Raw genomic sequence first — 13,604 nt, forward strand, 5'->3', positions numbered from 1 at the left:
GCTGTGGTCCTCAGTGCTGCACAACTTGCTGCCATGAGGGACAGCATCGCTGGCCTGCCCCTGCCTTTCCTGCAGCTCCAGGTTTATCCATGTGTATCCCAGTAAGGTGCTTTTTGGGATTACAGCTCCCCAAGGATTAATCCAGGAATCCCATGCATCACCAGAGGCTGCAGCAGAGCTGATGTCTGCTCTCTCCAAGGATGCTCTTTGCTGCTTTCCCTGCATGGGGCACAAGGAGACTCTACTTTTCCCCATGTCCTGGCTTCAATTTGCCCAGGACCAATGCGTCACCTCAGCAGGTTTGCTGCTGGTGGTGTCCCCACTTGTCCCTCAAGACTCATGGCCTCTTGGTGCTGAGCATTACAGAATGTTTTGGGTCGAAGGGTCCTTAAAGCTCACCCAGTTCCACACCCGTGCCACAGGCAGGGTCACCTTCCACTAGAGCAGGTTGCTCCAACCCCATCCAACCTGGCCTTGAACACTGCCAGGGATGGGGCACATCTGACACAAGTATCTGGTAACTCATAGCTGGGCTAAGAGTGATGTACAAAACTACCTATTTTTGTCTCCCCTCTCCAGTTTGGGGTGAAACAGGGCTGGTTTGGGCCCCTGGCCATGCCAGCCTCCTGCTCCACACACCCAGTCCTGGAGCTGGCTGTTCTCCTGGAAGCGATGGCAAGGTTGAAGGTGCTGTAGGGAACACAGGCATTGGGAGACGTCCCAGCAACTCCTCTCCTTAGCCTTAAAAGAGGGGAAGGAATTGAAGAGCATTTTAGCTCACTCACAGCTGAACACAAGGGGAAATGGAAGCAGCAGCACTTGACACCAGCGTGGGGACATCCCAGCTTTGAGGACATGGATACAACCTGCAAAGAAACTCATTTTGGTCTTACTTAAACGTAATGGGAGGTACCACACCAGTGGTTTTCACATCACATCTTCCTCCTCCTCTCGCCTCTCTTTTGGGTTGCTGCTTAAAGACCAAAATAGGGAACAAAGCGTGCGCCCAGCAGTGGAACTGAGCAGGCAAACACCTCCCAGCCTGGCAGAAGAACCCTCTCTGGCTTTCTCTGATGCTCACAATCATGATCCTCTCAAAAGAGAACTCATTGAATTCAATCAGGTCAAGCCTTCAGCTTCAGCAAAGCACCAGGTCTTGTGCTCCCACTGGAATCCATGAGGATACTAGTGAGGAATCCGTGCTTTTGGCCAGCTGGGAGGGCAAAGAGAGGCCACAGTTGTCAAATTAAGAGAGCAGAAACAATTAGGCACAGTTGTGAGTGAGTGCATAGAGAGGGTGAGTATTCATGGTGGGAAGCTCACCAGGCTGAGCTGCTGCCCCAGGGGAGAGGAGCAGCTCCAGCCCCTGCCTGCTCCCAGAGGCCATTTAATAGTCAAGATATTGCTAATGCAGCAGGATTCTCCTCCTTTTGGTTTCCTGACCACCAGCAGTTTTCCACAGGGAGATTATTTAGGATGGAAATGGGTGTCTGATTCACATGCCTGGAAGGATCCAGATAATGCAACACCTAAAGGGGCTACAAGAAGCCTGGAGAGGGGCTTTGGACAAGGGGAATGGCTTTAAGCTGCCAGAGGGGAGACTGAGATGAGCTCTGAGGCAGAAGCTCTTCCCTGGGAGGGTGCTGAGGCGCTGGCACAGGGTGCCCAGAGGAGCTGTGGCTGCCCCATCCCTGGCAGTGTTCAAGGCCAGGTTAGACACAGGGGCTTGGAGCAACCTGCTCTAGTGGAAGGTGTCCCTGCCCGTGGCAGGGGTTGGAGCTGGAGGAGCTTTAAGGTCCCTTCCAACCCAAACCCATGATTCTAATCCACAACTTCCCCAGGATGTGGGAACTTTAAGGAATTAACAGTGCAGTGAAGCATACAGAGGGGACAGGGAAGGTGCTGCCATGGGGCAGGGAGTGCTGGAAAGGCAGCAGCAGACACCAGTGATGCTCAACAGGATCTCACGTTTATTATTGAGAAGTGATTAATGGTGAAAAGAAAGGCAATGCCCATTCCTCATCGGCTGAACAAGAAACTCAAGGAACAGATTTCACTACACAGTTTACAATAGTTCTTCTTCTTTTGCGTGTGTCCAAAATTCATTTTCCTGTAACCAAAACAAGTTTTTACCACTGGTCTCAGCTTCCAAAACTCAAAGTAATCCAGACTTCATCTGTATAACGCACAAGAACAGAACATTGCTGAGGACTCCCAGGACTTGACTTTTGAGTAACAAAGGAGAAAATGAACCACCTTTAAGACACAACCTTGTGGACAATTGCTCTTCAATTCTTCTTAGGCCAAACCCCCGACTTCCTCGTTGGATTCCTCCTCTTCCAGGCCAGGGTTGGGATGGGGGGGGGGGAAGAAAGAACAAACGTTATTCCACTCGCAGCGGTGGATGTTCCAACTGGTGTCCCAAGTGCAAATGTCAGAACCAGGGGAAGGAGAGGCAAAGGGGGTGGAAGGGAAGCGTTGGGGCTTAAAAATGAGAGAGGAAACCAAAAGGCAGATGCCACTTCTGGCCCTGAAAACCCCAAAACAACATAGTAAAAAGACAAAACCCAAAGCGGATGCTCGGAAATCACAACCAAAGCCAAAAGAAAAGGGACAAGTTTTTACCTCTACTCTACCTAGAAGGGATTTTTTTTGTCCTTTTTGTGGTTTTTTTGTTTTTTTTTTTTGAGTCCTATGTCTGGTGAAATTCCAATATTTTTTGTTTGGTTTTTTTTTTTTTTTCCTTTTTTCCTTTTCAACTGAAAGTTTGGAAAGAGTCTTTTTGAAGTCAATGAAATTAAGACAAAACAAAAAAGTCCTAATTCTCTCTGGGCTCCGTTTTGCTCATTCTTTCTCTCTCTGACAGGTAGCTGGGATGCAATCTCTGCTGCAGTCTCTGGGGGAAGGCAACGGCCTTTTACTTGACCCGGCCTTGGCGTTCCTGCAAAAGGAAAGAAGAACATGTTAGACAAGAGCAGTTTTAATTCCCTGTTTGCTCACAGCATCATTGTGACACATGGATCTGCAGTGGAGGCCTGGCCCACACCACTGAATCCCAGCCTGGTTTGGGTTGGAGGGGACCATAAAGCTCATCCAGTTCCGAACCCCTGACACCTTCCACTAGAGCAGGTTGCTCCAAGCCCCTGTGTCCAACCTGGCCTTGAACACTGCCAGGGATGGGACATCCTTCCCTGGAGAAAGAGGATGTTTCTTTGCAGAGGAGGTACTAGAGCTGTGTGTGGTTGACACCATGATATGTTCCACTGCTAAGGTCCAGCAGCTCAGCACATTTCCCCTTTACAAGGGGTATTGATACCATAGCTCTGCTCCTCATCCTCCCTCCTTGCTCATGGAGTTACGGACTTTTCCCAGGACAGACATCACCAATGTGCTCCAAGCTGGAGGTTTACCAGCAGAAAGAGCAGGGAGAAACAATAAAATAACCAAGAAGGACAAACCAAGGAAGAATTGGTGAAAAAACAGCGAGTCACTGTCATTGCTGCAATCAAGGCCAGGTTGGATGGGGCTTGGAGCAACCTGCTCTAGCAGAAGGTGTTCTTGCCTGTAGCAGGGGGTTGGAACTGGATGAGCTTTAAGGTCCCTTCTACCCCCTTGGTAGTCATCCCCATCTCTCCTCCAGCACTGACGGAACACGTTGTCCAGACGAACATTTGCACCAAGAGGCAGCACAGCAGCAGATACACCCAGGCAGGAAGGGCTACGACATCCTCTCCTGTGCCAAGGACTATGTGCTTGTGGTTTAGCAGAGAAGCTTTAACACAGAAGAGTGTCTACATTACTCCAGAAGGTTAAGAGATGCTGCCCATCCCACACTCAAAGTGCCATTTCCAGATGAACCGATACCACCTAACCCAGCCTCAAGAGATGCCAAGTCCATCCCACCTCCACAGCAAAGCAATACTCGCAGGAGGTGCCCACTGGCAGAGTGAGACATGGATTCTCCCTTCTATCCCTCAGAAGGGACACTGAGAGAGCTCAGAATGGTTGTTTCAGCTCAGGATGCTTCCCTGGGAGGCTGCCCCATGTCAGGGCAGCAGCAGAGCTGCCCCACGTTAACCTGGTGAGCAGAGACACCTTCTCCTCCAGAAGCATGCAGGTAGCTCAAAAGAACAGTGTCCTCTGCCACCACTAAACCCAGGGAGAGCTTGTCTCCAGGAAGCTTCCTTCCTGGGCTAACAGCATCGATAGTTGTCTATTGGTAGGAAACATCCCCAAAAGGTTTCTAAGAATAGGTGCCTTGCATTCAGCTCAAAACAATACCCCAGGCACATGGTGACCCAAGGAGGCTTCAGCTCCAAGTCCTCTGCATGAGCCCTGTGTGATGCCATGCACAGATGGACGGCTTCTGAGGAGAAGGATAGATGAAAGCACACATCTCTTGAAGAATATGTGCCCCACATAAGTCAGCTTCATTCCCCTCTTTCTCCACTAAGTTTGTCCAAATGTGCTGCAGGTGCTAAAAAATCACCACTGCACAAGAACAAAAATCCAAGTACAAAGGTGGAAGCAAAGCTGGTTTTGAACACAGAGTAAACCCAGCGCTGCAGGGAAAGGCACAAACCAGAAGGAAGGTGCCAAGTCCTGCTCCTCCCCTGCTGCCTGGCTCAGCCCCTCACGTTCAACAAGGCCAGATGGCAGCGTGACACATTCCTGAAAAAAAATCCCAGGGAAGACGCGGGATAAGCCACTGCCAGGTTCAATCACCCCCTTTCTGACCACGTCCTGCTGTCTTGGGCTGGCTGCAGGCAGTGGCTGAGGGTCCTGCTGTGCACATCACCCTATTAGCTGACCAGATGGACCCTGATTAGTCACGTCTCCCTGCTGGGAAGGTGAAGCTGCTCCTGAGGCACCACCTTCAGAAGAGGTTAGAGCAGATGGTCCCACGCTAGAGAGGGGACCACAGTGAACATCTTAACTTCAGGGTGGATTACAGCCCAGTTTTTATCAACCCAGTCTGCTGTTCAGAACCTCCTGCTATTCAAGCTTGCCACAGAACCATTCTCCCTTCCATCAGGGCTGCAAACAGTGTCCTCAGGAGGTTGCCACAGTAAAATGCAGCATCGCATCTAACCTCACCCGCTGCTGGAAGATTCACAACCACTCTCTTGCTGTCTCCTCCATGGAAAGGGTGGTAGCCAGGGCCTGAAGGACTTTCACACTGTCTGATCTCCCCAGCCCAACTGCCACAGATCCCATGAACACATCCTGGTCCCTGGGGTGTTATGGAGTAACAAGTGAGCACCTAGGTCATAGCAAAGAAGCCAAGAGATCCACAAGAACATACAGTCAGTGATGTTGCAAACATTCGTCCTTTCTGGGTCATAGAATCCCAGCCTGGTTTGGGTTGAAGGGACCTTAAAGCTCCTCCAGCTCCAACCCCTGCCACGGGCAGGGACACCTTCCACTAGAGCAGGTTGCTCCAAGCCCCTGTGTCCAACCTGCCCTTGAACACTGCCAGGGATGGGGCAGCCACAGCTCCTCTGGGCACCCTGTGCCAGCGCCTCAGCACCCTCACAGGGAAGAGCTTCTGCCTCAGAGCTCATCTCAGTGTACTCCTCTCTCAGCCTGAAGCCATGACTCCTTGCCCTGAAATCATGGGCTGTGGGGTGATGTAACTTACAGCTACAGGACAGCCCAGGAGAGGGCAGAGCAGCATCTGTGCACACACACACACACACACTGGGCTTTGCCCTGGCACATAGTCCCTGGAGAGCAAAGAGATTCCATCAGGAAGTGTTTTCTTCTCTTTGGCTTCAATTTCATTAGACCTGAGCCATGTCTTATTGATCCATGTGGGAGGAGCAAGAAAAAGCCTGTTTCCATCTATCAAAGACCTCATGCACTGGCAGGGCAGGAGCACCATGGCACTGAGCTGGCTGAAGTGCCAAGTGACACGCTGATGACTAGAAGGACACATGCCATGGCTCAGATCAAGTGTTGACACCAGCCCATCACTGTGAGTGTGCTGCTGGGCTGGGGTTTAGAGGCACCAGGCTCAGACGAGCTCTCTTGTAAGTGGGAGCCCTCTGGAATCATCCTGCTTAAGCCACTTCAGTCCCTGGGGGCTGCAGCAATGTCACATGCCAGGTCCTGACCATAGCAACTGAAGGAGCTGGTGGAAAAGGCAGATGAGAGATTAAGTTATCTACTCACACTGCAGGGAGCCAACAACAACAAAGGCCCATAAGGTTGTCCCCAGAAATGCTGACAAGAGGTGAGAAAGCTGCACGGTTGTTCAGAGGCTCTTGCCTTGGTTAACAACCAACATCCAACCTCAACACTCCTCGGGCAAAGGTAAGGATCTTATTGCCACACTCCAGAGGAGGGAATAAAAGGTTATCATCAAAGGGAGGGTCTGGGGAAGAGCCAAGAGCTGTGCAGCAGATCGACGTGGTTTAATTGGACCTGGCTGACCTGGAGCACAGTGCAGCAGGCCAGGAAGCAGCCTGAGCTTCAAAGTGAGAAGCTCCTAAAGCAAAAAGCATCACTCACCCACAAAGGAACAGCAAGAGACCACTTCACTGGAGTCCAGTCTGCTCCCAGCATCGCTGCCCAAAGGGCTGAGGCAGCCAGCAAGCAAACCCTGGCCTGAAGACACTCACACACACTCTTGCTTATCACACCCCTTGCTCAACAGCCCAACTCTGCCCACGACATGGTATTTTGCTGTTGGAATTCTCCTCCCAATGCCACTGCCTGTCACACATGGGGTGCAATGCAGCAAAGCACATTTCCACATGCCCATGTCTCCAAGGCCTCAGAAATCAGGAGTGAGGGCAGGCCATTGTCTCAGCTGTGCCCAGCAGGATGAGCTCAAGGCCCAGTTAAGGGAGAAAAGCTCCATCCCTGCCTGTCTTGCCTAGGAAAGGGGATGAAAATCACAGAGTGATGTGGTTAAACTCAGACATCTTCATGCTACCTCCCAGCCACATAACAGAGCTCGTCCCCAACAATGAAGATACACAAATAAAAGTGACTTTGTCAGAGCAGGAAAGACCTTTTGGTTTAAGGAGCAAACCCAAATATCCACAGAACTCCAAAAGGGGCCAACTCACATCCCTGAGCCAAGAATTGGCTCACATGAAGCAAGCAGCTCCATTCCCAGAAACATGTATAATCACCCTCCCACAGAGAGAGCCATGTCCCACAGGCCAAAACTCATGCAGGGAGTAGAATGGTGGAAAAACTCAGAGCTGACAGGAATATTCGATGCCAAGAGCCACACAGAGCAGCCTGGGAGGACTCCAGTGGCATTCCATGAGCACTACTGGGCTCCCACTAGGTACCGGAACTGGACAGACTTATGGGTGGTCCTTGTGTTTAAGGCTAAAATCCTGCCTAAATCCCAAATAAGGCAGAAGAAATACTTCATGCTACAACACACACACAACCCCAGTATTCCATCTACTGAAAGGACAAGAGGAGATGGATTTGCCTGAGTCATCAGCTCGGATAATGCCAGTCCTGTGAGCAGAGCCTGCCCTGGGTGACTGAGCAGCAGTACAAGCAGGGTGGCACTGCTCTGTGGCAAGAGGCCAGCACTTGGTACCACTAAGGCACAGGTTCATAACCTAAAAGCCAGAAGATGGTACAACCAGCGCCAGGTACAAACAAGACCATCCAGGAAAATGAGGGGACTGCAATAACTGCAGTGAAAATGCCAGCAGAGAACAGAACAAGCAGCTTGCTAAATGAGTACCTGTCACATAACACTTCACATGAGACAGAGAAGAAAGTATCTTCTTTCAGCCCCAAAACTGTTGCAGAATGACATTTTCATTAAGAACAAGTAAGGAACATTGTGCATTCAGCTATTCTTGATGCAGTGCATTGATGCAAGGCTCACCTACCACTGGACTTGAACAGGTTTCCTGGGATTCTAAGCAGCTTTCAGCAACATCTTGTGACCCACTGCACTTGTGCACCAGAAAACCCAGGGAGCTGCAGAGGACCGTACCCTGGTGCTGTCACTGAACAGGATGCCTGGCAAATAGTGCTCTTGGAAGGAAAACTACTTGTTCTGCAGAAGGAGCTGTTCATAATCTAACCTGAAACCCAAGCCCATGGCAGTAGCTGTGACCATCAGTGTCAGCAAGTTACCCACAGCTCTTGCAGGGGAGAGAAAAGAAGACAGATGAAGCCACCACTGCTGCTGTCTTCCACACTGTCTTGTCACAGAGCAAACCCTCCACAGAGGCAATTTTAACCAGGGAAGAGCAATGTCTTGAAGAGAGACATTAATCTGAAGTCACAGAATCCCAGCCTGGTTTGGGTTGAAGGGACCTTAAAGCTCCTCCAGCTCCAACCCCTGCCACGGGCAGGGACACCTTCCACTAGAGCAGGTTGCTCCAAGCCCCTGTGTCCAACCTGCCCTTGAACACTGCCAGGGATGGGGCAGCCACAGCTTTTCTGGGCACCCTGTGCCAGCGCCTCAGCACCCTCAGTATGTTCAGAATGAAGGCAATGAACGTATCTAGGAGAAGGATCAGCTCAGGGTACTCCCCAGCTGGAGCTGAACTCACCCAGCCAAGGGGAAGATAACCTGGCTGGGAGGGGACTCCAAGTGTTGCCCACACCAGCTGAGTTTGGAGTCAGTTCCTAAGGCCAGGATGTGAAATAAACTTCCCCTGCTCAAGGCCATACAGGAAAGAGGTGCAAAACCTCCTCACTGCATCTAACCCAGCAGAAAAGAACCACCCCAAATCCCATTACCAGTCCTCCAAACCCAGTTTTAAACTCGACAGCTCCTTAAATCCGCTTCAACAAGTCTATTTTCAACATTAGGCTTTGCTCTTCCACCTCTCAACTTCCACTTTAGTTGCAGTGAGATGGCTCCCAGCTGCTCCTGGTTTAGGGATGAGGAAACAACGTTCCCTGTCTTACAACAGGATTAGAGCTCCAGCCAGAGCTAAGCCTTCCCCTCCACTATTCTCCTGCCTTTAAACAAAGCTAGAACACAACCAAAAATACACAAGAATGCTGTCAGGGGCTTTGGAGTGCTGGCTTAAAAATATCATAAGCACAAAGAACTCCTTCTGTCAAACAGGCAGTACGAAGCTCCAAGGAGCAGCTTGGTTTCTGTTTCCTCTGTTGCTGGGCAAATACATGAGCGTGGACACAGATGTACAGGGTTTAAAAGGCCTGGAAGGAAATGGAAAGGAACTGGGTGCATTGCTGAGCAGTGGAGGGTATTTGAAGCAAGGGAATTCTGTCCTGGTGCATCCATCAAACTGCACTATGGCCAAGATTTGGAGCAGGAAAAGGTAAATAGCCTTGGTTGGGAGCACGGGATGAAAGGAGCTGGGAGTGCAGGCAGCATTCCTTTGCTGTCACAGGGAACAGTTGGCTTTGCCTGGATATGCAATGCCCAGGAAGCCAGTCTTGTAGTCAGGAACACTGGCCTGGTGGATATGGTAAAGCCAAAACAAAGGCAGCACTAGCCAGGATGACCAGAACAGCAGGAGAACAGCGCCAGCCCATCCTGCAGGGAACATGCTCTCCCCTCCCCTCTGACATTACAAATGAGGAAGATAAGAAATAAAGAGCCTTGCAAAATACATCCAAAGCCATTCATTTTTGACAGCAAGTGGGTAATAGTCTGACACTTCCAAACAGGCTCCTAAAACACCACTTAGTTTGCCCTTAAGTCCTCTTTTCTAAGGGGGACAGTGACACTTGCCACTGTTAATACTCCCCTTCGAGCAGTAGACGGTGGCAGCTGAGATACAAAGCAGCTCATGTTTGGGAACAGCAGCTCCAATCTGGGAATCAAACCTTTCCTGGGATACCCCAGCATGAGAACACCCACAACCCCCCACTCCATCCTGCACAGCTCACCCTGCCTCAAGTCCCAGTGCGGAATCTTGGATCAACAGCAAACCTGACAGCACAGTGCTCCAAGCCTGGAAGGGACAGGGCAGGGTTGGTTTTCATGGGATACGCTTCCTAAAATGCCTAGAACCTGCAAGGAAACAAGTATCCCATCCCTGGGCAAGACCATGGGAGAAGGAATCACCATTAACTTCCTTTAGAGTTTGCATGTATTGTTTGTCCACAAAACACAAGCTGTGAACTTTGCATGGGGAAGCAGATCCCAATCCGAGATCTTCACACTGGGGTCACTGCACCATTCCCAGAAATCCAAGTGCATTACTATGGGCTGGGATTTGGGTGGTGGTTGTTTTGGGTTTCTTAAACGAAGATCAAGCCATTCTCACAGGGCAGAAGCTGGCGACATGCTCTGCCAGGAAAGCAGCTGTTATGGGTTTCCAGAAGTCTTAACCTGCTCCAGGTAGGATCACACTGGGAGTCAGCTTCAGCATTTGGGGACAGGAGAACATCCACCCTTTAGGAGAATTGGACAAGTAAAGCAAAGCAAAACACTCCAAAGAAATGGAGAGCAGCCTCTGACGCCAGGACGAGCAAGAGCATGATTTCAGTGTTTTCCACCCTGAACTGTCTATTTCAGCTTCAAGGACCAGGAATGCAGAACATGGACACCCTGTCACCAAAGCCTGGTGACAGGGACAAAGAGCTGGTAGCAATGGGATTTCCCTAACACAAGAGCAGCTTGACAGGCCCCAGGCAGGGAGCTGCTGCCAGAGCAGCATTTGAACATCCCAGTGCCTCAACTCCAGTCTCCTGATGGATTGGTTTAAGCCTGAGATGCTACAAGGGAGATATTGCAACCAAATAAGTAAATGGCCAAGAGCACACACCAAGGGGTTATGTACCAGACTCCCTCCTTGCCTGTGGATTGCAGACACAGATGACAAGTTTCCTTTCAAAGAACACTGCTGCTGCAGGGCAGTGCCACACTGGAATCCACATCCTTCAGAAAGCAGGCGCTGTGCACTGAATGCCCATCAGCTGCTGCTGCTGCCCCTGAGATGCTAACACATCCCCAAGAGATACTGAAGCAAGCCAGGGAGGAGACTTCAAAATGCAATGGGAAAGGTGATAAAGATGGTTTGGAGTGCTAAGACAATTGCTAAGCCATGTTTCTAATCTCTAACTGATTTTCAGGCACCACAACTTGCAAAGGCAGCAGCTTTCCAGCAGAAGAGACCATCGGTCTGTCCACTTTCCCCCCAGCCTTCCCCACTCTGCTGCTCTTCCTTTCTGCTCACATTTACCCAGTATTAACTCTTCCCATCCATCCATTCATCCATCCATCCATCCATCCATCCTCTAGCAATATTTTCTCTTCCATTCTCCCACCGTGCCTAAAGTTAGACCTGGAGTGTATGAGAAGTCCTGCTTCCCGGGATGTCCTGCACAGAACTAGATCTCTGATGGCATTCAAAACCTCAGCAACAGAGAAATCACCACTTGAGGACAGGCTGGATACCAAGGGGAACAATTCAGGGATGTGAAGGCATGCAAAATGCTCAGGTTCTCACAAAAAGCAAGCTGCCACCTCCACACCCTGCAATGGATTAATTCCTGCCTTACATCCTTGCTTCAAGTGCTGGAAGTGGCAGGGGACTGGTGGCAAAATGTGATCACCTCAGTTTATGGGTGATGCTGGTTAGACAGGCAATGCTGCAAGTGAAAATAAACTTAAGAAGAGATTAAGACCTGTGCTCACTGTTGTGGGGAGCAGCTGCAGCTCTTGATGCTGTTCTTCAACCGGTGAGTGGAAAATTACCCATTGCGGAAACTAAAGAGATTGCCAAAAAGTTGGCAAACCAGCAGAAAGCTCTGCTCATCATGGAACACTTTGGGTTGAAGGGACCTTAAAGCTCCTCCAGCTCCAACCCCTGCCACGGGCGGGTACCCCTTCCCCTAGAGCAGGTTGCTCCAAGCCCCTGTGTCCAACCTGGCCTTGAACACTGCCAGGGATGGGGCAGCCACAGCTTCTCTGGGCACCCTGTGCCAGCGCCTCAGCACCCTCACAGGGAAGAGCTTCTGCCTCAGAGCTCATCTCAATCTCCCGTCTGGCAGGTTAAAGCCATTCCCCTTGTCCTGTCCCTACAGGCCTTTGTCCTGTGCCTACAGGCCCTTGTCCAAAGCCCCTCTCCAGGTTTCTTGTAGCCCCTTTAGGTATTGTAAATGCTCATTTGTAATGACTGTTTTGATCAAATACAAGCCAGACCCCAATGATGGGGAGGTTCAGCAACAGGGACTAACACCAGCTAAGATTCAAAGCCCACTGATCACTGAATTTTGGGCAGAATTGTCAATCCTCCTGTTGATGAAGCAATGACAGCAGGCTTGGAGGTGATGGACAAGCCAGTGCTGCTGCAGGCAGGGCCCACGCAGGCAAGAGCCCCCCAGTTCAGACCCAGCCAAGCTCTGCCAGGAGGAGCAGAATGACCCAGTGGCATCCACCAGAGAGAGGAGAAGCAGTCACAGACCTGAGCTGCAGCGAGGGAGGTGTAGGTTGGGCTTTAGACAAAGCCTTCCAACAGGAAGGGTAATTAAGCATAGGAATGGATTGCCTGGGGAGGGACAGGAACTGTGTTCCTGAAGGATTTACAAGCAGTGGGAAGTATCTGTCACACTGACCACACGGTGGGTAGGGGTGGATTAAGCGGCTGTTCAAAGCTCCGGCTGTTTCCTAACAACTCCCTAAGCTCCCCCCACAATCTCCTACTTCAAACTGTTCCCATGCAGGAGCTGACAATAGCACAGGAATACAGTGTGTGTAGAACCCAGCACTTGGGAGATTCAGACCAACCAAAAGGCAGTGGATTGCAGGCAGGGCCTGGGCAAGCCTCCTCACACCGCTCTGCCGGGCTCCTGGCACCCGTTCCCACCCCAAAATTAGGGGAGCAGCTTCCATGAGCGAGCAGGCAGCTAGCCAAGAGGCAGAGTGACGCCCACCAAGCTTGTTCACAAGCCCGTGCCTTTACAGCCTGGATTTAGCCCAGCACAAGGCAGCCCCTCTTCCACCTCCTGCCCCGCAGGACACGGCTGAGACAGACACACGAGTTACCTTTTTAACATTTTCCTCCTCCTCCTGGCGTTTCTCATAGTGTGAGAAGTCATCAAAGATGGAGGTGGTGTGCTTGTAGGTGGCAATGATTTTCAACACCTGCTTAGCCTTTTCCAGAGGCACCTCTTGAGTGTCCCTGGAGTTGGTCACTGGTTTGTTCTCGTTGTTCTCTAGGCGGATGTGCCGCAGTTGGCTGTTAGGAACGTCCTTCACAAAAATCCACCTGACATCAAAACGTCCCTTCCACTTGTCCTGGGACCACACACCCGCACACGTGTTGTAGTCCACAGCAGATTTCATTTCTGCTACTCCGCAGAAGTGACCACTACCGTTGACACTGAACAGTAAGTAAACAGGGCCCTTCCCGTTCATGGAGCGATAGTCTCTTGTTGCCGTGCTCTGTGCTGCACCAGATGTTGTATTTAATGGAGCGGTGGATATCGTCCTCAGAGTAACTCTTAATGATGAAAACCCGGCCGTGTTTTGGGTTCCAGTCAAAATCCTTGGGGTTGTAGTTGTTGATGGACCTCAACTTCTCCAAAACCGGGTGAGGTTCAGAAGGAGCAGAACCAGAAGTGGCCTGAGACTGTCCCACACCGTTACCGTCCACCCCGTTCTGACCAAAGCCACTGCCGCGGTTCCG

General features: G+C 50.8%; 1 protein-coding gene across 1 annotated transcript; it reads right to left on the reverse strand.

Moving 5' to 3' along the window:
- Positions 1 to 2,842: 2,842 nt before the first annotated feature.
- Positions 2,843 to 13,601, reverse strand: LOC104401432 (YTH domain-containing family protein 2-like; the record flags this gene model as incomplete). Its single annotated transcript, XM_010009305.1, is given in 3 exon segments — positions 2,843 to 2,941; positions 12,962 to 13,343; positions 13,345 to 13,601. Coding segments are annotated over 3 exon segments (663 nt in total), but the record flags the coding sequence as incomplete, so codon positions are not given.
- Positions 13,602 to 13,604: the final 3 nt, after the last annotated feature.

The sequence above is a fragment of the Nestor notabilis genome, unplaced genomic scaffold (genome assembly GCF_000696875.1).
Source record: "Nestor notabilis isolate BGI_N333 unplaced genomic scaffold, ASM69687v1 scaffold29700, whole genome shotgun sequence".
Taxonomy (NCBI): Eukaryota; Metazoa; Chordata; class Aves; order Psittaciformes; family Psittacidae; genus Nestor; species Nestor notabilis.